Source organism: Dermacentor albipictus, chromosome 1 (assembly GCF_038994185.2).
Source record: "Dermacentor albipictus isolate Rhodes 1998 colony chromosome 1, USDA_Dalb.pri_finalv2, whole genome shotgun sequence".
Classification (NCBI taxonomy): Eukaryota; Metazoa; Arthropoda; class Arachnida; order Ixodida; family Ixodidae; genus Dermacentor; species Dermacentor albipictus.
The window spans coordinates 269,481,626-269,503,336 of record NC_091821.1 but is presented as its reverse complement, the minus strand read 5'-3'; the positions used below and the strand labels follow the sequence as shown (position 1 = coordinate 269,503,336).

At 47.6% G+C, this 21,711-nt stretch overlaps 1 protein-coding gene across 1 annotated transcript; it reads left to right on the top strand.

Annotated features, from left to right (window-relative positions):
- Positions 1–1,371: 1,371 nt before the first annotated feature.
- On the top strand, positions 1,372–18,944 carry LOC139048915 (uncharacterized). Its single transcript, XM_070523897.1, has 5 exons — positions 1,372–1,459; positions 3,929–4,215; positions 5,580–5,779; positions 11,145–11,588; positions 18,497–18,944. The coding sequence occupies exons 1-5, from the start codon at positions 1,372–1,374 to the stop codon at positions 18,942–18,944; spliced, it is 1,467 nt and encodes a 488-aa protein (XP_070379998.1).
- Positions 18,945–21,711: the final 2,767 nt, after the last annotated feature.

Genomic DNA, 21,711 nt, shown 5'->3' with positions numbered 1-21,711 from the left:
GTCTGTGGACACGATCACCGAAGTACGGACTGCAGGAGCAGATTGAAGTGACAAGTCCAAAAAGAAAACCTTGGAGCCCTTGTTCAAAACTGTCCAGAAGCCCAAACACTGAAAGCTTGGCAAGGCCTTGAGCAAGTCCGCAAAGCTACCAACCACCTTTTTGGCGTCCTCTTCTGCTTGGGTTTGCTGAGAAAGCATTATTGCTTTCTGAAAAATTGTGGGTTCCAAGTGCGCTCTTTTGGCAGCCGGCGCTTCTCGAACGCACAGTTGCCGACACGATAAATAGGCAGGGAAATTGGGAAACAAGCTCGGAACTGCATTTTCTTCAGACGGATGTTTTTCATGGCAATTTCGACCACTTTTCCTGTCTTGACGTCCTTGTAAGATGTCGTGTTCAAGTAATCCGATGGCAAGAAATGCTTTTCACAGAGCTGAAATAAAAAAAAAACAAGACGTAACAGGTATGAAGCTCGACGAAAATGTTGAATTTACAAGCGCGTCGACAGGTGCAGAGACCCATCTATTTTGCTGCACCAATGCATTGCGCACTATGCTGACGAAACCCATTCGCATGGAAACCCAGAATAACAATAGAGAGAAGAAATACTTACCACTGTGTACTTCGTTGGCGAGAAGTCCTTCCGAGAAACTGCACTCGTCCATGCTTCCCGAGTGGCTCGGTCAGATGGGAACTTGTGCACTCGGACACTTTGTCCTCCGTCATAATTGGACTTGCAGTTTGGTGCGCAACAACAGTCAGGCATCGTTGCGCTTCCGTGTGCGACGAACCACGCACAATCGAAGAAAAGCAATCGCGTTTACGGTGCAGCATGCCCCACCAAAGCCACCAAGCAAATGCTCCACGCGTTGCCGCTCTAGCGTTGCAGCCACGGAGAAAATTTGTTTTCAGAACGCGCGCCGCGTTCTAGAAACGCAGCGCTCCCTCATCCACCGCTACCATCCGACTCTCGTGACGTATTGACAGGGGAGAGGAGGTGATGCGGAGGCCCTACATTTTTTTTTAGGTGGCTTTGGTGCGGTCCGGCCATTCTGACAGCTGTATCCCCCGAGCTTCTGTCCAGGAACTGGTCAGTCCTCTGGACGCCGGGAGTGCTCCCGGGGGGCCTCGGCCGCGAATTGGCACCGCACGGATCACCGCGTGCGCCCCGGCCGTTCTGACGGATGCATCCTGGCAGCTGCCGTCCTCCAACTGGCCAGTCCACAGGAAGCCGGGAGCGTGTGCTTGTGGCCTTGGTCGTGACTACACCGCCGCAACAATCACCGCTTGCGGTCCTAGCGTTCTGACCGCTGCATCGTGGGAGCTCCCTTGAGGACCGCGGTACTATGCGGCCCCGGCGTTAGAATGGCGCAATGCTACTACAGGAACAGCTTGCCTATTGCGAACATGGTGGCATCATAGTAGCGCACTACACGGTGGCCGTGCTTCATGGCAACTCAAGTCCGTAATGAACGAGTATCTTGCTGCGTGGTTGTGTTCGAGCAAGATGCCACATCACGACCTTGCATACCGCTTTGCGAAAAGCATAGCCGTGCAGAGACGCAACGCTCAAACTGCGGCTATACCGACGCTTCCCTAGAATATGTAAATAGATGTTGTATAAACGCCCAGTGCACCTCGCCTCACTCATTTGCCCTACAGAGTAAAAACGTACCCAAAATTTTAAATTTCAGTACCGGAGGTTGACTGTGTTCTTAGGCTAGAAGTCGTAGTTGCAATGCCTTCTGGATTCCCATCCCTAATCTCCTCAACGGAGAGTAGATCACTGTAACTCGCTCCAGAGGAATAAAGTTGGGGTCTTACCAGGAAGCACCTGAAGTTTCGAACGTCAGCGCGCTAATTACACGTATAACGTTGTGGCTGTTGAAAACGAGTAGATACTCTGATATATTTGAAAAAAAAAAGAAATGGTAAGAGTAGGGACATGCGAGTATACGCTTCCATGAAAAAGACCAATAACGGGGAGTCCGGTTCGGTGTAGTTGGCCAAGAGATACACGAAAGGGCCTTAGCATAATCGCAGCAAAGGTCGCAATTACGCACCCAGCGTAAGCACCGAGATAAAGCACACTTGTCGAAGAGTGAGAAGCTTAGGAGAGCAGTTCACAGGTTATTTTTTTTTCTTTCTATTTTTTTTTTGCAGAACGAAGAGGACTCGGCCTCGGAAAGTGCTTTTTATGTGTTGGGGAAATACATGTTTTTTGCTTTTGTTCTTTTACTGCACGAGCTGCTTTACCGCATACTATACGTAAATAAATGTGTAGTTAGCCTTAGCTTGTAGAAGTATTGAATACATTTCTCCTGACTATCGCTGTACACATCACTGGGGGTTCGCTTAAAAAAATGCTGAAATAATTCTTATTTCTCAGCCTGCATTACTTTTTCATGCTTTCTGGCCTTGCTGCTATATACATAAAGTGGTCTTCGTACAAGCACGTGTTGCTCCTTAGATGTACGAATATGTGAGGTCCCAAGTTATTATTATCCTCATACAATATTGTTGACACCCCCTGTGGGGCATTGTCCAAGACTTAGAGAACGCCTAATGAATATATAAGTTAAATTTCATTTCCGAATTTGCTATAACTGGCAAAGTTAATGTGACATATGCAACATTACGAATGACGTAGCCTGAAGTGAAATATACTAAGAATAATAACGATAAAGGAAGCACATATAATTGGGCAATCACTTGCAGTGAGAGAGGAAACCTTCACAGCATCTTTTATATTCGAGCCACGCGAAGAACCTGTATTGCAGTACATTCAATGATCTATTACAAAATCGATTCATGGATCTAAATATAATCGCTTATCATTGGAAAAGATGCCTCACAAACCGAAAGAAAATATCTGATTGGCGTTTTCTGTTCTGCTTTTGACGGGTTCTTTTTGGTACGTATTCTTGATTTTATAGATATATATTTAGTTTATTGGCTGAGGGACGTTTGGTCCTATGAAAACTCAATTCACCAACCTCGACATTTCCGTTTTATTATATCTTTTCATACGGTTATAATGACGAATATTGTATCTTTATGTTCAGAACTCATTTCAAATAGCCGTTCGCACGTTTTTTTTTGCATTCCATGCTCTGGTGGCGTAATTAGTTCTCAGTTAAATAGCAGATAGCCTGGCAAGAACAGCCCTTAATGCTTGGTCCCGTTCTCTCGATACTTCCTGCGTCAGTTTTCGTAACTGTTGCAAGATTCAGGAGGCGTGCAGTTATGCAGAACCCTTGGAACCCATTATTAAACAATTTCAATGAGTATTCTCGCCTGCTATTCCCTTGGGGAAGAAATGTCTGAACTACTCGATGGCATATCACCTTCACTAAACTGCACCTGTGTTAAACTGTTATCTTCATGGAGCTGGCCTGGCACCCTACTCATTGTGCCCGTTATGTGGTGACGATGAAACGATACACCGCTACTTGTAACGCCGTTGTTTCTCATTTAGGAATACTACTCACTGTATTAGATTGAACCTTTCCATTCCAGATTTTCTGTGTTTGAAAGCCTTATTTATAGGACACCGTCATAGTGTTCTTTAAGGCTTGTCTAATTATCGTTCTAACTCATGCAAATCTCGACGGAATCTCCCATGTGGGTATCAGCCTTACATGTACAGAAAAATCAGCCAACTAACCAAACTTTCCCTTCAATTGATCTGCCTACTCGCTCGCATACTAGTCTAGTTATTCCATTATATCCTTTTTTTCCTTTGCGTTTCCCCTTTTCAAATAGAAATTTTCTCGAGCTAGCTCCTGCCTATCCCCCTGAGTGGGTACGAGCCATGGCAGAGGTTCATCATCATCATCAACCAACTTCACGCGGCACGAGTCAGTGCACGAGCACCTGCGTTCGAAGAAAGCTCCCGATCAGCTCCATGTCGGCGTCAGCACATCTCAGCGCACGACACCAGCGCGTCGCTTCCCGTCGGGGCCGCCCGGGACAAGGCGGCGGCAGACCTCGTCAACGGTGCGAGCCAGGCCGGCGTCCTTTCCGCAGCCGGCACGGAGCTGGCTCGGGACCAGGACGGCGAGGACAACGCGGCCGCAGCGAACACCGCCTGCGGTCCGGGGCTTCTGACGGCTGCATCCTGGGAGCTCCCGACGTTCTACGCGGCCCCGGGAGGCGACAAGAAGGCCATCGCGAACGCGGCGGCCGCCGTGCCCTCGGTCGACGAGGCGGCCGTGGTTAGCGGATTCTCAAATCCGTAACCAACCAGACAGCAGCAGCCTGGTTGCGGCCGTGCAAGATTCAACGCTGCCTTCCCGCATCGCGCTGCGCGAGCCCCGTGGCGGCGCAGCGTCACGGCATTCATGTGCCGGCTACACAGACGCTCTTTTGCAGTATTTGAATAGAGAATATGCATACGCGCAATGTCGCCTCGTCTCACTCACTAAGTTAACAAGCACAAGCTGTCCTAGTTTTTAGACGCGCAAGCGCTTATTTGGATACCTTCCGCGCGGTTTCCTTGCTTCATATAACGCCTAAAGTGTTGCAAGGATTCTGGTGTTGCACCGCTTTAGTGAAACCGTTCAGTGTTATGCACTCTTATGTTAAAGGGACCATACAGATACATATGACGTGTTTTGTAGTGACTCATACTTTGATTACTAAGGGTAGCCTTAACCTCAACACTGCTATATCTGCGGTGAAAAATGCGGTGCTTTAAAATCCGGCTCGCTCAACTGCTTGGTTCTCAGTGAAACGGGCGCTAACCGCACGCGTGGATCGGCCATGAATCGGGCGGTGCAAGGGTTCTAATCAACAATTTGGAGGAAAATAAATTGAAACAAAATTAGTAAATTGGAATTGTGAAATTAAAACCTAACTGATTGTAAAGTCTATTCTAGCTAATTATTACAGTACATACATATTAATTAAAAAAGACATTTCTAGCATGTAATTTTTTCCGCAACGCGCAGAAAATTGTAGAGCATCACGAACGTTCCTGTGGCTAAAACCCAGTTTGGTAGCGCCAGAGGAAAGGACCACCGTAAGAGTCAAATTCAAACAAAGCTTTAGAAAAGTTCTCCCAAAGACATATTCCATTTAATGGTAAAAGGGTGTCATGCTAAAGAGAAACGTTTCGGCGATTCACCTCTCGTAGCGCGGAATTTTCCTTCGTAAACATACTTTGTAAATAGTCTCCAGTTATTAATCCTTCGTTCGCGTAACAGTTTAAATAACAATACTATGACTAGTTTCCATCTTTATCATTCTAATTATTAATATCACTACTATTCCCCCCAGCTGCTGCTTGTTCTACCACCCGCATGTTGACGAATCGTCCGTTGTGGGTATGTGCGATAGTCTGAGATCAGTATCATCATGTCGACTGCCTGTCAGCGTCCCAGCTCAGCGCAGAACAGCAACGCTTCCCCTAGTATTATGTTACCCGGTAAAGGCGAGGACGTCACACGCAGGCGGCAGGGGCCCTCGATAGTCGCGGGTGCGCAGAAGAGTCCAGGTGGCGTCCTTAATGTAGCTGGCCAGGTACTGGCCAGTCCTCCGGACGCCGGGAGCGTCCCCGGGCGGCCTTGGTCGCGACTAGGCATCTGCATCGATCCCCGCGTACGGCCAAGGCATTCTGACGTTCGCGTACTGGGAGCTGCCGTCCTGGAACTGGCGAGTCCTCCGGATACCAGGCGCGCTCCAGGAAAGCCTCGGCCGCAACTGCGCCGGCGTAATGATCACCGGGTGCGGTCCGATCGTTCTGACAGCTGCATCCTCGGAGCTTCTGTCCAAGAACTGGTCAGTCTTCCGGACGCCGGGAGTGCCGCCGGGGGGCCTCGGCCGCGCATTCGCACCGCACTGATCACCGCGTGCAGCCCGGGTGTTCTGACAGATGCATTCTGGCAGCTGCCATCCTGGAACTGGCTAGTTCACAGGATGCCGGGAGCGCCCGCGGGTGGCTTTAGTCGTGACTACACCACCGCAACATTCACTGATTTCGATCCGGGTGTTCTGACGGCTGCATCCTGTTAGCTCCCTTGAGGACCCCGGTACTACGAGGCCCCGGCGTTCGAAGGGCACAATGCATGCCTATTGCATGCATTGCATGCCTGAACAACTTGCCTATTGCGAACATTGTGGCATCATTATGGCGCACAACGCGGTGGCCGTGCTTCACGGAAGCTCAAGTCCGTAATGAACGAGTATCTTGCTGCGTGGTTGTGGTCGAGCAAGATGCCACATCACGACCTTGCATCCCGCTTTGCGAGAAGCATAGCCGTGCAGAGACGCAACGCTCAAACTGCGGCTATACCGACGCTTCCCTAGAATATGTAAATAGATGTTGTATAAACGCCCAGTGCACCTCGCCTCACTCATTTGCCCTACAGAGTAAAAACTTACCCAAAATAATAAATTTCAGTATCGGAGGTTGACTGTATTCTTAGACAAAAAGCCGTAGTTGCAATGCCATCTGGAATCCCATTTCAAATCTCGTCAACGGAGAGTAGATCACTGTAACTCGCTCCAGAGGAATAAAGTTTGGGTCTTACCAGGAAGCACCTGATGTTTCGAACGTTCAGCGCGCTAATTACACGTATAACTTTATGGCTGTTAAAAATGACCGGACAATCCGGTAAATTTGAAAAAATAAATGGTAAGAGTGGGGACATGCGAGTGTACGCTTCCACGAGAAAAACCAATAACGGGGAGTGTGGTTCGGTGTAGTCGGCCACGAGATACACGAGAGGGCCTTAGCATAATCGCAGCAAAGGTCGAAATGACGCACCGAGCGTATAAGCACCGCGGTAAAGCACACTTGTCGAAGGGTGAGAAGCTTAGGAGAGAAGTCGACGAGTTATTTTTTCTCGTAGAGCGAACACGACTCGCCCTCGGAAAGTGCTTTTTATGTGTTGGTGAAAGACATCAGTTTATTGTTTTTCTTTTTGTACTGCACGAGCTGCAATACCGCATACTAGACGTAAATAAATGCGTAGTAAGCCTTAGCTTGTAGAAGTATTGAATGCATTGCTGCTACTATCGTTGTACACATCAGTGGGGATTCGCTTACATGACTGCTGAAATCATTCTTATGTCTCAGCCCGCGTTACTTTTTCATGCTTTCTGGCCTTGCTTCTATATACCTAAGGTGTTCTTCGTACAAGCACTTGTTAGTCCTTAGATGCACGAATATGTGAGGTCCCAACTAGTTGTTATTGTTATCCTCATACAATACGGCTCACACCTTCTGTGGGGCATTGTTCAAGGCTAGAGAACGCCTAATGAATATAGAAGTTTAATTTCCTTTGCGAATTTGCTATGACTGGCAAAGTTGATGTGACACAGGCACGTACCCGGGGGGGAGGGGGGGGGGGGGCCCTCCGCACACTCCTCACACACATTCCTAAAGCGCCGACAAATCAACCTACATTTTGCTGTTTTTTACAACTGAAGCAGTGTATGACTAACTTACGTAGTTTTTTTCGGCGTCCGTTAACAGAAAGAATCAACATGTGGCCGATCCTGGTGATGGTGCAAGAAGGGTCCAAGATCAACCGCACATATCCCTGTGGACTCGGGAACCTATGACGCGCCTTTCGGGATCATCGGGATGGGCCCACGTATGGGGAGTGCTTAACGCCTGCTTCACCTCCACGGCAGGTCGGCCCGACATTGCACTACCTTCGGAATGCGCCAACATATTTTTTTTTCATTTATTTACCCTAAAGGCCCAGCTTGGGCATTACATGATAGGGGGGGGGGGGAGTGATATACATTATACAATGATATACAATATACAATGTAAGTCAAATATCCTTATATGAAGTCGCACATGCTATTCAACCTTTACATCACTTCTAATTCGACACCATCATACGCCAATAATTCTTACATTATACAAACAATAATCTGACATCTGACGAAATGCAGGAAGAAATGTTAATGTTATTAATTTCCGAATGTTTTATTTTGCTTGTTTGAATATAATATGGTCAGTTATTTCGGCTATATTACTTGGGAGATGATTCCATACCGGTATGGCTAAGTGCAGACATGAAAACTGCAATAGTTTAGTACGTGCAAATGGTTGTTCAACATTAAATTCGTGTTCAATTCGTAAGAATTTCCTTTTGGCTGGTAAGATGTGTGCCTGAGAGAAGACATTCGGGTGATGAAAAAGCTGATGGAAGAAAGTCAGCCGAGATATCTTTCTTCTCGTCTGCAATGGGATGAGTCCTAGGTGGGGAGTGCTTAACTCCTGCTTCACCTCCACCGCGGGTCGGCCCGGCACTGCGCTACCTTCGGGATGGACCCACGTATGGGGAGCGCTTAACGCCCGCTTCACCTCCGCCGCAGATGGGCCCGGCATTGCACTATCTTGAGGCCTACCCGCAGCGGAGGCGAAACACTTTGCTTTTCGTTTGAGAGCTCTGACTGTCGTCAGGTTTCGCTGCCATTCCATCTTCACAGAGTGGAATGCTCGTAAATTTTTTCACTCCTTTTGGATGGCGGTGGTTATCAGCATCTCATGGGGTGTGGAGGCCAATTTTCTCATCGATTCGGCGCCCCTCGCAATTAACTCAAGATGAATTCAGTTGTCACCATCTATTGCAGCAGGCAGGGCATAGTTTACTGTTTTAATTAAAATATTCTGTTTTATTTATAATGTCCAACAGAATTTTTATGTTACCATCTAATCAACAATCACGCACATCGCTGTTGCTTCGTTAGTTCAACCTTCTTTGTTTAGTCTGATCCAGGGGCCAGGAAATGAATTCGGTTCATAGTCAGCTGGTCTGTATATATGCTCGTGGAACGAGTTGTGGCCGGAGAAAACGCCAGTTGCGGTTAACATTTCCTTTTGCTTCATTACTTCCTCGAGTGACGGCTCGCTGCGACGCTGGCAGATCCTCGGAAACGTATACCCGCGATATGCGTTAGATAAGGTGGAAAATAAAATATTGCGAAACAGCGTCCATCATCAGACCCTGCAATAACCGTTCAACCCATAAGCAATGTGACTGACCCGTTACCTCGTCTGGTTTTTCCGTAATTGTACCGCACTTTTCGTGCAAGATTCGCAGCTGGAAAGAAGAGTCGGAAGGAGATGAGAAATTAAGCTATCTACTAAGGGCGAAAGCCAAGGAAACAGCGAAACAGGGAGGAAACCGAAAATTGTTTGTGAAAATATTTATGGATCAACATCTTTTTATTTAAAAAGGAAGTAGAGAAAATGCCGCCGAAAGTGGAGAATAATTCCGTCTGTTTTGAATGAAGCTACGAGCCGCCTGACGTAGCCACTTCCCTGCTTTGCTAATGGGGGGTTCTAACCTTTCGCGGTGGGCACAGTACGTCTAGAACCGCAGCGCCCTGCACTCTACGCGGTTGTACGAAACTGGTGACCACGCTTCGTTACGGAACTTCCCAAATAACAACACGCGTCGGTTTTGGCACTTAGTAGAGCAGTAAACGAGGGATACAAAAGAACTGGAATTGTTCCGCGAATATACATTTCTCTATAATTCTTCCAGAGCTAATTAAAACAAACGCTACTAGAAATCTTTATTTTGCACTTTCGCTCGTTAAATTGTTCTTGGCAACGTTCTTCCTGCGCATCTTTCATGCGCGAGTCCATTTGATATGTGGTTCTTTGTTTGCCAAGTAAACAAGAGGTGTATCTCACAGGCGTACCTGTGAGATACACATTATTTCAATTCTCTTTTGCGGGTTTACGCGTCTTTATGCCGTATGGTGTGCATTATTCACATTTGTACTAATAAAAGTACCCTCCCCCTCATTTGCATAGAAAACTTGCCTTGGGTTGCCCCCCCTCCCCCCCCCCCCGCCGGAAAGAAATCCTGCGTACGTGCCTGATGTGACATATGCAACATAACGATTGACGTAGTGTGAATTGAAATATACTAAGAATAATAACGCTAAACGAAGCACATATAATTGGGCAATCCCTTGCAGTGACAAAGGAAACCTTCACATCATGTTTTTATATTCGAACCACGCGAAGTACCTGCATTACAGTATAGTCAATGATCCATTACAAACTCGCTTCATGGATCTAAATATAAACGCTTCTCATTGCGAAAGATGCCTCAAAAACCGGAGGAAAATGATATTGGCGTTTCCTCTTATACTTTTGACGGGTTCTTTTTGGTAAGTATTCTTGATTTCATAGTTGTATATTTAGCTTAGTGGAAGAGGTTGTTTTGGTCCTACGAAAACTCAATTCACCAACCTCGACAGTTTTCTTTAATATATCATATAACACGGTTGTAATAACGAATTTTGTATGTTCATGTTCAGCTCTCATTTCAAATAGTGGTTCACACTTTTTTTGTGCATTCCATGCTCTGGTAGCGTAATTAGTTCTCAATTAAATAGCAGACAGCCTGACAAGAGCTGTCCCTACTGCGTGGTCCCGTTCTCTCCATAATTCCTGCGTCATTTTTCATAACTGCTGCGAAGTTCAGGAGGCGTGCACTTATGCAAGCCTCTTGGAACCCATTATTAACCAATTTAAATGAGTATTCACACCTGCTATTCCCTTGGAGAAGAAATGTCTCTACTACTCGATGGAATGTCACCTTCAATAAACTGCACCTGTGTTAAACTGTTATCTTCATGGAGCTGGCCTGTCCCCCTCCTCCTTGTGCCCGTTATGTGGTGACCATGAAACGATACATCGCTTCTTGTTACGCCGCTGTTTCTCATTTAGGGAAATTGCTCGCTGTATTAGATTGAACCTTTCCATTCCAAATTTTTTGTGCTTGAGAGCCTTATTTATAGGACATCGTTATGGTGGTGTCTGCGCATACGTTGAGAAATTTCTAATTTGGGATGATTTTGTTGATAAATCCTTAAATCTTACGTTATTTCACTTTTCTTTCGATATCAAAATTTCACATTAGTGTTGTTGAAGACTTGTCTAGTTATCTTTCTAACTCATGCAATTCTCGACTAAATCCCCCATGTGGGTGTCAGCCTTACATATATAGAAAAATCAGCCAACCAACCAAACTTTCCCTTCAATTGATCTGCCTAGTCGCTCGCATACTAGTCTAGTTCTTCCATTATATCCTTTTTTTTCCTTTGCGCTTCCACTTTTCAAAAAGAAATTTTCCCGAGCTAGCTCCTGCCTATCCCCCCTTAGTGAGTACGAGCCATGGCAGAGGTTCATCATCATCATCAACCAACTTCACGCGGCGCGAGTCAGTGCGCGAGCCCCAGCGTTCGAAGAAAGCTCCCGATCAGCTCCATGTCGGCGTCAGCACATCTCAGCGCACGACACCAGCGCGTCGCTTCCCGTCGGGGCCGCCCGGGACAAGGCTGCGGCAGACCTCGTCAACGGTGCGAGCCAGGCCGGCGTCCTTTCCGCAGCCGGCACGGAGCTGGCTCGGGACCAGGACGGCGACGACAACGCGGCCGCAGCCAACACCGCGTGCGGTCCGGGGCTTCTGACGGCTGCATCCTGGGAGCTCCCGTGCGGTCCGACGTTCTACGCGGCCCCGGGAGGCGACAAGAAGGCCATCGCGAACGCCGCGACCGCCGCGTTCTCGGTCGACGAGGCGGCCGTGGCTAGCGGATTCCCAAATCCGTAACCAACCAGACAGCAGCAGCCTGGTTGCGGCCGTGCAAGATTCAACGCTGCCTTCCCGCATCGCGCTGCGCGAGTCCCGTGGCAGCGCAGCGTTGCGGCATTCATGTGCCGGCTACACAGACGCTCTTTTGAAATGTGTCAATAAAGATTACACGTACGCGCAATGTCGCCTCGTCTCACTCACTCAGTTGACAAGTACAAGCTGTCCTAGTTTTTAGACGCGCAAGCGCTTATTCGGATACGTTCAGCACGTATTCCCTGGTTCATATAACGCATAAAGTGTTGCAAGGATTCTGGTGTTGCACCGCTTTAGTGAAACCGTTCAGTGCCATGCAGTCTTATGTTAACAGGACCATAGAGATACGTAAGACGTGTTTCGTAGTGACTTATTCTTTGATTACTAAGGGCAGCCATACCCTCACCACTGCTATATTTTGCGGTGAAAAATGCCGTCCTATAAAATCCAGTTCACTCGACTGCTTGGCTCTCAGTGAAACGGACGCAATCCACAACGGGGGATCGGCCATGAATCCGGCAGTGCAAGGGTTCAAAACAACAATTTGGAGAAAAATAAATTGAAACCAAATTGGTAAATTGAAATTGTGAAATTAGGACTTAGCTGATTGTGAAGTCTATTTTAACTAATTATTACAGTAAATACATATGTATTTTAAAACATTCTACCATATAATTTTTTCCGCATCGCGCCGAAAATTGCAGAGCATCACGAACATTCCTGTGGCTAAAACCCAGTTTGGTAGCACAAGAGAAAAGGACCACCGGAAGAATCAAATACAAAGAAAGGTTCCGAAAAGTGCTCCCAAAAACATATTCCGTGTTATGGTAAAAGGGTGTCATGCTAAAGAGAAAGGTTTCGGCGATTCACCTCTCGTTGCGCGGAAGTATTCCTTTGTAAATATACTTTGTAAATAGTCTCCAGTTATTAATCCTTCGTTCGCGTAACAATTTAAATAACAATACTATGACTAGTTTCCAGCTTTATCATTCTAATTATTATTATTACTACTATTCCCCCCAGCTGCTGCTTGTTCTACCACCCGCATGTTGACGAATCATCCGTTGTGGGTATGTGCGATAGTCTGAGATCAGTATCATCATGTCGACTGCCTGTGAGCGTCCCAGCTCAGCGCAGAACAGCTGCGCCTCGCCTCGTGTTATGTTACCCGGTAAAGGCGAGGACGTCACGCGCAGGCCGCAGGGGCCCTCGATAGTCGCGGGTGCGCAGAAGAGTCCAGGTGGCGTCCTTAATGTAGCTGGCCAGGTACTGGCCAGTCCTCCGGACGCCGGGAGCGTCCCCGGGCGGCCTTGGTCGCGACTAGGCATCTGCATCGATCCCCGCGTACGGCCAAGGCATTCTGACGTTCGCGTACTGGGAGCTGCCGTCCTGGAACTGGCGAGTCCTCCGGATACCAGGCGCGCTCCAGGAAAGCCTCGGCCGCAACTGCGCCGGCGTAATGATCACCGGGTGCGGTCCGATCGTTCTGACAGCTGCATCCTCGGAGCTTCTGTCCAAGAACTGGTCAGTCTTCCGGACGCCGGGAGTGCCGCCGGGGGGCCTCGGCCGCGCATTCGCACCGCACTGATCACCGCGTGCAGCCCGGGTGTTCTGACAGATGCATTCTGGCAGCTGCCATCCTGGAACTGGCTAGTTCACAGGATGCCGGGAGCGCCCGCGGGTGGCTTTAGTCGTGACTACACCACCGCAACATTCACTGATTTCGATCCGGGTGTTCTGACGGCTGCATCCTGTTAGCTCCCTTGAGGACCCCGGTACTACGAGGCCCCGGCGTTCGAAGGGCACAATGCATGCCTATTGCATGCATTGCATGCCTGAACAACTTGCCTATTGCGAACATTGTGGCATCATTATGGCGCACAACGCGGTGGCCGTGCTTCACGGAAGCTCAAGTCCGTAATGAACGAGTATCTTGCTGCGTGGTTGTGGTCGAGCAAGATGCCACATCACGACCTTGCATCCCGCTTTGCGAGAAGCATAGCCGTGCAGAGACGCAACGCTCAAACTGCGGCTATACCGACGCTTCCCTAGAATATGTAAATAGATGTTGTATAAACGCCCAGTGCACCTCGCCTCACTCATTTGCCCTACAGAGTAAAAACTTACCCAAAATAATAAATTTCAGTATCGGAGGTTGACTGTATTCTTAGACAAAAAGCCGTAGTTGCAATGCCATCTGGAATCCCATTTCAAATCTCGTCAACGGAGAGTAGATCACTGTAACTCGCTCCAGAGGAATAAAGTTTGGGTCTTACCAGGAAGCACCTGATGTTTCGAACGTTCAGCGCGCTAATTACACGTATAACTTTATGGCTGTTAAAAATGACCGGACAATCCGGTAAATTTGAAAAAATAAATGGTAAGAGTGGGGACATGCGAGTGTACGCTTCCACGAGAAAAACCAATAACGGGGAGTGTGGTTCGGTGTAGTCGGCCACGAGATACACGAGAGGGCCTTAGCATAATCGCAGCAAAGGTCGAAATGACGCACCGAGCGTATAAGCACCGCGGTAAAGCACACTTGTCGAAGGGTGAGAAGCTTAGGAGAGAAGTCGACGAGTTATTTTTTCTCGTAGAGCGAACACGACTCGCCCTCGGAAAGTGCTTTTTATGTGTTGGTGAAAGACATCAGTTTATTGTTTTTCTTTTTGTACTGCACGAGCTGCAATACCGCATACTAGACGTAAATAAATGCGTAGTAAGCCTTAGCTTGTAGAAGTATTGAATGCATTGCTGCTACTATCGTTGTACACATCAGTGGGGATTCGCTTACATGACTGCTGAAATCATTCTTATGTCTCAGCCCGCGTTACTTTTTCATGCTTTCTGGCCTTGCTTCTATATACCTAAGGTGTTCTTCGTACAAGCACTTGTTAGTCCTTAGATGCACGAATATGTGAGGTCCCAACTAGTTGTTATTGTTATCCTCATACAATACGGCTCACACCTTCTGTGGGGCATTGTTCAAGGCTAGAGAACGCCTAATGAATATAGAAGTTTAATTTCCTTTGCGAATTTGCTATGACTGGCAAAGTTGATGTGACACAGGCACGTACCCGGGGGGGAGGGGGGGGGGGCCCTCCGCACACTCCTCACACACATTCCTAAAGCGCCGACAAATCAACCTACATTTTGCTGTTTTTTACAACTGAAGCAGTGTATGACTAACTTACGTAGTTTTTTTCGGCGTCCGTTAACAGAAAGAATCAACATGTGGCCGATCCTGGTGATGGTGCAAGAAGGGTCCAAGATCAACCGCACATATCCCTGTGGACTCGGGAACCTATGACGCGCCTTTCGGGATCATCGGGATGGGCCCACGTATGGGGAGTGCTTAACGCCTGCTTCACCTCCACGGCAGGTCGGCCCGACATTGCACTACCTTCGGAATGCGCCAACATATTTTTTTTTCATTTATTTACCCTAAAGGCCCAGCTTGGGCATTACATGATAGGGGGGGGGGGGGGGAGTGATATACATTATACAATGATATACAATATACAATGTAAGTCAAATATCCTTATATGAAGTCGCACATGCTATTCAACCTTTACATCACTTCTAATTCGACACCATCATACGCCAATAATTCTTACATTATACAAACAATAATCTGACATCTGACGAAATGCAGGAAGAAATGTTAATGTTATTAATTTCCGAATGTTTTATTTTGCTTGTTTGAATATAATATGGTCAGTTATTTCGGCTATATTACTTGGGAGATGATTCCATACCGGTATGGCTAAGTGCAGACATGAAAACTGCAATAGTTTAGTACGTGCAAATGGTTGTTCAACATTAAATTCGTGTTCAATTCGTAAGAATTTCCTTTTGGCTGGTAAGATGTGTGCCTGAGAGAAGACATTCGGGTGATGAAAAAGCTGATGGAAGAAAGTCAGCCGAGATATCTTTCTTCTCGTCTGCAATGGGATGAGTCCTAGGTGGGGAGTGCTTAACTCCTGCTTCACCTCCACCGCGGGTCGGCCCGGCACTGCGCTACCTTCGGGATGGACCCACGTATGGGGAGCGCTTAACGCCCGCTTCACCTCCGCCGCAGATGGGCCCGGCATTGCACTATCTTGAGGCCTACCCGCAGCGGAGGCGAAACACTTTGCTTTTCGTTTGAGAGCTCTGACTGTCGTCAGGTTTCGCTGCCATTCCATCTTCACAGAGTGGAATGCTCGTAAATTTTTTCACTCCTTTTGGATGGCGGTGGTTATCAGCATCTCATGGGGTGTGGAGGCCAATTTTCTCATCGATTCGGCGCCCCTCGCAATTAACTCAAGATGAATTCAGTTGTCACCATCTATTGCAGCAGGCAGGGCATAGTTTACTGTTTTAATTAAAATATTCTGTTTTATTTATAATGTCCAACAGAATTTTTATGTTACCATCTAATCAACAATCACGCACATCGCTGTTGCTTCGTTAGTTCAACCTTCTTTGTTTAGTCTGATCCAGGGGCCAGGAAATGAATTCGGTTCATAGTCAGCTGGTCTGTATATATGCTCGTGGAACGAGTTGTGGCCGGAGAAAACGCCAGTTGCGGTTAACATTTCCTTTTGCTTCATTACTTCCTCGAGTGACGGCTCGCTGCGACGCTGGCAGATCCTCGGAAACGTATACCCGCGATATGCGTTAGATAAGGTGGAAAATAAAATATTGCGAAACAGCGTCCATCATCAGACCCTGCAATAACCGTTCAACCCATAAGCAATGTGACTGACCCGTTACCTCGTCTGGTTTTTCCGTAATTGTACCGCACTTTTCGTGCAAGATTCGCAGCTGGAAAGAAGAGTCGGAAGGAGATGAGAAATTAAGCTATCTACTAAGGGCGAAAGCCAAGGAAACAGCGAAACAGGGAGGAAACCGAAAATTGTTTGTGAAAATATTTATGGATCAACATCTTTTTATTTAAAAAGGAAGTAGAGAAAATGCCGCCGAAAGTGGAGAATAATTCCGTCTGTTTTGAATGAAGCTACGAGCCGCCTGACGTAGCCACTTCCCTGCTTTGCTAATGGGGGGTTCTAACCTTTCGCGGTGGGCACAGTACGTCTAGAACCGCAGCGCCCTGCACTCTACGCGGTTGTACGAAACTGGTGACCACGCTTCGTTACGGAACTTCCCAAATAACAACACGCGTCGGTTTTGGCACTTAGTAGAGCAGTAAACGAGGGATACAAAAGAACTGGAATTGTTCCGCGAATATACATTTCTCTATAATTCTTCCAGAGCTAATTAAAACAAACGCTACTAGAAATCTTTATTTTGCACTTTCGCTCGTTAAATTGTTCTTGGCAACGTTCTTCCTGCGCATCTTTCATGCGCGAGTCCATTTGATATGTGGTTCTTTGTTTGCCAAGTAAACAAGAGGTGTATCTCACAGGCGTACCTGTGAGATACACATTATTTCAATTCTCTTTTGCGGGTTTACGCGTCTTTATGCCGTATGGTGTGCATTATTCACATTTGTACTAATAAAAGTACCCTCCCCCTCATTTGCATAGAAAACTTGCCTTGGGTTGCCCCCCCTCCCCCCCCCCCGCCGGAAAGAAATCCTGCGTACGTGCCTGATGTGACATATGCAACATAACGATTGACGTAGTGTGAATTGAAATATACTAAGAATAATAACGCTAAACGAAGCACATATAATTGGGCAATCCCTTGCAGTGACAAAGGAAACCTTCACATCATGTTTTTATATTCGAACCACGCGAAGTACCTGCATTACAGTATAGTCAATGATCCATTACAAACTCGCTTCATGGATCTAAATATAAACGCTTCTCATTGCGAAAGATGCCTCAAAAACCGGAGGAAAATGATATTGGCGTTTCCTCTTATACTTTTGACGGGTTCTTTTTGGTAAGTATTCTTGATTTCATAGTTGTATATTTAGCTTAGTGGAAGAGGTTGTTTTGGTCCTACGAAAACTCAATTCACCAACCTCGACAGTTTTCTTTAATATATCATATAACACGGTTGTAATAACGAATTTTGTATGTTCATGTTCAGCTCTCATTTCAAATAGTGGTTCACACTTTTTTTGTGCATTCCATGCTCTGGTAGCGTAATTAGTTCTCAATTAAATAGCAGACAGCCTGACAAGAGCTGTCCCTACTGCGTGGTCCCGTTCTCTCCATAATTCCTGCGTCATTTTTCATAACTGCTGCGAAGTTCAGGAGGCGTGCACTTATGCAAGCCTCTTGGAACCCATTATTAACCAATTTAAATGAGTATTCACACCTGCTATTCCCTTGGAGAAGAAATGTCTCTACTACTCGATGGAATGTCACCTTCAATAAACTGCACCTGTGTTAAACTGTTATCTTCATGGAGCTGGCCTGTCCCCCTCCTCCTTGTGCCCGTTATGTGGTGACCATGAAACGATACATCGCTTCTTGTTACGCCGCTGTTTCTCATTTAGGGAAATTGCTCGCTGTATTAGATTGAACCTTTCCATTCCAAATTTTTTGTGCTTGAGAGCCTTATTTATAGGACATCGTTATGGTGGTGTCTGCGCATACGTTGAGAAATTTCTAATTTGGGATGATTTTGTTGATAAATCCTTAAATCTTACGTTATTTCACTTTTCTTTCGATATCAAAATTTCACATTAGTGTTGTTGAAGACTTGTCTAGTTATCTTTCTAACTCATGCAATTCTCGACTAAATCCCCCATGTGGGTGTCAGCCTTACATATATAGAAAAATCAGCCAACCAACCAAACTTTCCCTTCAATTGATCTGCCTAGTCGCTCGCATACTAGTCTAGTTCTTCCATTATATCCTTTTTTTTCCTTTGCGCTTCCACTTTTCAAAAAGAAATTTTCCCGAGCTAGCTCCTGCCTATCCCCCCTTAGTGAGTACGAGCCATGGCAGAGGTTCATCATCATCATCAACCAACTTCACGCGGCGCGAGTCAGTGCGCGAGCCCCAGCGTTCGAAGAAAGCTCCCGATCAGCTCCATGTCGGCGTCAGCACATCTCAGCGCACGACACCAGCGCGTCGCTTCCCGTCGGGGCCGCCCGGGACAAGGCTGCGGCAGACCTCGTCAACGGTGCGAGCCAGGCCGGCGTCCTTTCCGCAGCCGGCACGGAGCTGGCTCGGGACCAGGACGGCGACGACAACGCGGCCGCAGCCAACACCGCGTGCGGTCCGGGGCTTCTGACGGCTGCATCCTGGGAGCTCCCGTGCGGTCCGACGTTCTACGCGGCCCCGGGAGGCGACAAGAAGGCCATCGCGAACGCCGCGACCGCCGCGTTCTCGGTCGACGAGGCGGCCGTGGCTAGCGGATTCCCAAATCCGTAACCAACCAGACAGCAGCAGCCTGGTTGCGGCCGTGCAAGATTCAACGCTGCCTTCCCGCATCGCGCTGCGCGAGTCCCGTGGCAGCGCAGCGTTGCGGCATTCATGTGCCGGCTACACAGACGCTCTTTTGAAATGTGTCAATAAAGATTACACGTACGCGCAATGTCGCCTCGTCTCACTCACTCAGTTGACAAGTACAAGCTGTCCTAGTTTTTAGACGCGCAAGCGCTTATTCGGATACGTTCAGCACGTATTCCCTGGTTCATATAACGCATAAAGTGTTGCAAGGATTCTGGTGTTGCACCGCTTTAGTGAAACCGTTCAGTGCCATGCAGTCTTATGTTAACAGGACCATAGAGATACGTAAGACGTGTTTCGTAGTGACTTATTCTTTGATTACTAAGGGCAGCCATACCCTCACCACTGCTATATTTTGCGGTGAAAAATGCCGTCCTATAAAATCCAGTTCACTCGACTGCTTGGCTCTCAGTGAAACGGACGCAATCCACAACGGGGGATCGGCCATGAATCCGGCAGTGCAAGGGTTCAAAACAACAATTTGGAGAAAAATAAATTGAAACCAAATTGGTAAATTGAAATTGTGAAATTAGGACTTAGCTGATTGTGAAGTCTATTTTAACTAATTATTACAGTAAATACATATGTATTTTAAAACATTCTACCATATAATTTTTTCCGCATCGCGCCGAAAATTGCAGAGCATCACGAACATTCCTGTGGCTAAAACCCAGTTTGGTAGCACAAGAGAAAAGGACCACCGGAAGAATCAAATACAAAGAAAGGTTCCGAAAAGTGCTCCCAAAAACATATTCCGTGTTATGGTAAAAGGGTGTCATGCTAAAGAGAAAGGTTTCGGCGATTCACCTCTCGTTGCGCGGAAGTATTCCTTTGTAAATATACTTTGTAAATAGTCTCCAGTTATTAATCCTTCGTTCGCGTAACAATTTAAATAACAATACTATGACTAGTTTCCAGCTTTATCATTCTAATTATTATTATTACTACTATTCCCCCCAGCTGCTGCTTGTTCTACCACCCGCATGTTGACGAATCATCCGTTGTGGGTATGTGCGATAGTCTGAGATCAGTATCATCATGTCGACTGCCTGTGAGCGTCCCAGCTCAGCGCAGAACAGCTGCGCCTCGCCTCGTGTTATGTTACCCGGTAAAGGCGAGGACGTCACGCGCAGGCCGCAGGGGCCCTCGCTAGTCACGGGTGCGCAGAAGAGTCCAGGTGGCGTCCTTACAGTAGCTGGCCAGGTACTGGCCAGTCCTCCGGACGCCGGGAGCGTCCCCGGGCGGCCTGGGTCGCGACTAGGCATCTGCATCGATCCCCGCGTGCGGCCAAGGCATTCTGACGTTCGCGTACTGGGAGCTCCCGTCCTCGAACTGGCGAGTCCTCCGGACGCCAGGCGCGCTCCAGGAAAGCCTCGGCCGCAACTACGCGGGCGCAACGATCACCGGGTGCGGTCCGGGTGTTCTGACAGCTGCATTCTGGGAGCTTCTATGAAGGAAATGGTCAGCCCTCCAGACGCCGGGAGCGCCCCCGGGAGGCCTCGGCCGCGAATTCACACCGCACTGATCACCACGTGCGGCCCGGGTGTTCTGATGGATGCATCCTGGCAGCTGCCATCCTGGAAATGGCTAGGACAGGTTGCCGGGAGTGCCCACGGGTGGCCTTGGTCGTGACTACACCGCCACAACAATCACCGCTTGCGGTCCTAGCGTTCTGACGGCTGCATCCTGGGAGCTCCCGTCAGGACCGCGGTATCATATGGCCCCGGCGTTGGAAGGGCACAATGCATGCTACAGGAAGAGCTTGCCTATTGTGAACATTGTGGCATCATAGTAGCGCACTACACCGTGACCGCGGCTTCACGGAAGCTCAAGTCCGTAATTACCGAGGATCTTGCTGCGTGGTTTTGGTCGAGCAAGATGCCACATCTCAAGTCCGTAATTAACGAGGATCTTGCTGCGTGGTTTTGGTCGAGCAAGATGCCACATCATGACCTTGGATCTCGGTTTGCTAGCAGTATAGCCGTGCAGAGCCACAATGCTCAAACTGCGGCTAAACCGACGGTTCCCGATAATATATAAATAGATGCTGTGTAAACGCCCAGTGCAGCTCGCCTCACTCATTTGCCCTACAAAGAAAGACAAACCCCATACTTTAAATTTCAGTGTCGGAGGTTCACTGTGTTCTTAGGCTAAAAACTATAGCTGCAATGCCATCTGGAATCCCATCCCCAATCTCGTCAACGGAGAGTAGATCACTGTAACTCGCTCCAAAGGAATAAAGTTAGGGTCTTACCGGGAAACACCTGAAGTTTCGAACATTCAACTTCCTAATTACACATATAACGCCATGGCTGTTAAAAGCGAGCAGACAATCTGGTATATTAAAAAAAAAAGAAATGGCAACAGTGGGGACATGCGAGTGTGCGCTGCCGTGAGAAAGACCAATAAAGGGGAGTGTAGTTCGGTGTAGTTGGTCACGGGATACTCGAAAGGGCCTTAGCATGATCGCAGCAAAGGTCGCAATGACGCACCCAGCGTAAGCACCGATGTAAAGCACACTTGTCGAAGGTTGAGAAAATTAGAAAGGAAGTCGAAGAGTTTTTTTTTTTTTTTTTTTATCTCGTAGAGCGAAGAGGACGCCCTCGAAAAGTGCTTTTTCTGTGTTGGTGAAATACATCAGTGTTTTTATTTTGGTTTTTTTTACTGCACGAGCTGCCATACCGCATAC

Bases quoted from the DNA above. Each gene is read 5' to 3' on its own strand.
- LOC139048915 (XM_070523897.1), top strand. From the start codon at position 1,372: ATGCTACTACAGGAACAGCTTGCCTATTGCGAACATGGTGGCATCATA. The intron at 4,216-5,579 runs GTTAGCGGATTC...GGTCGCGACTAG, and splicing joins CGGTCGACGAGGCGGCCGTG to GCATCTGCATCGATCCCCGC. The intron at 11,589-18,496 runs GTAACCAACCAG...ATCCCCCCTTAG, and splicing joins GCTAGCGGATTCCCAAATCC to TGAGTACGAGCCATGGCAGA.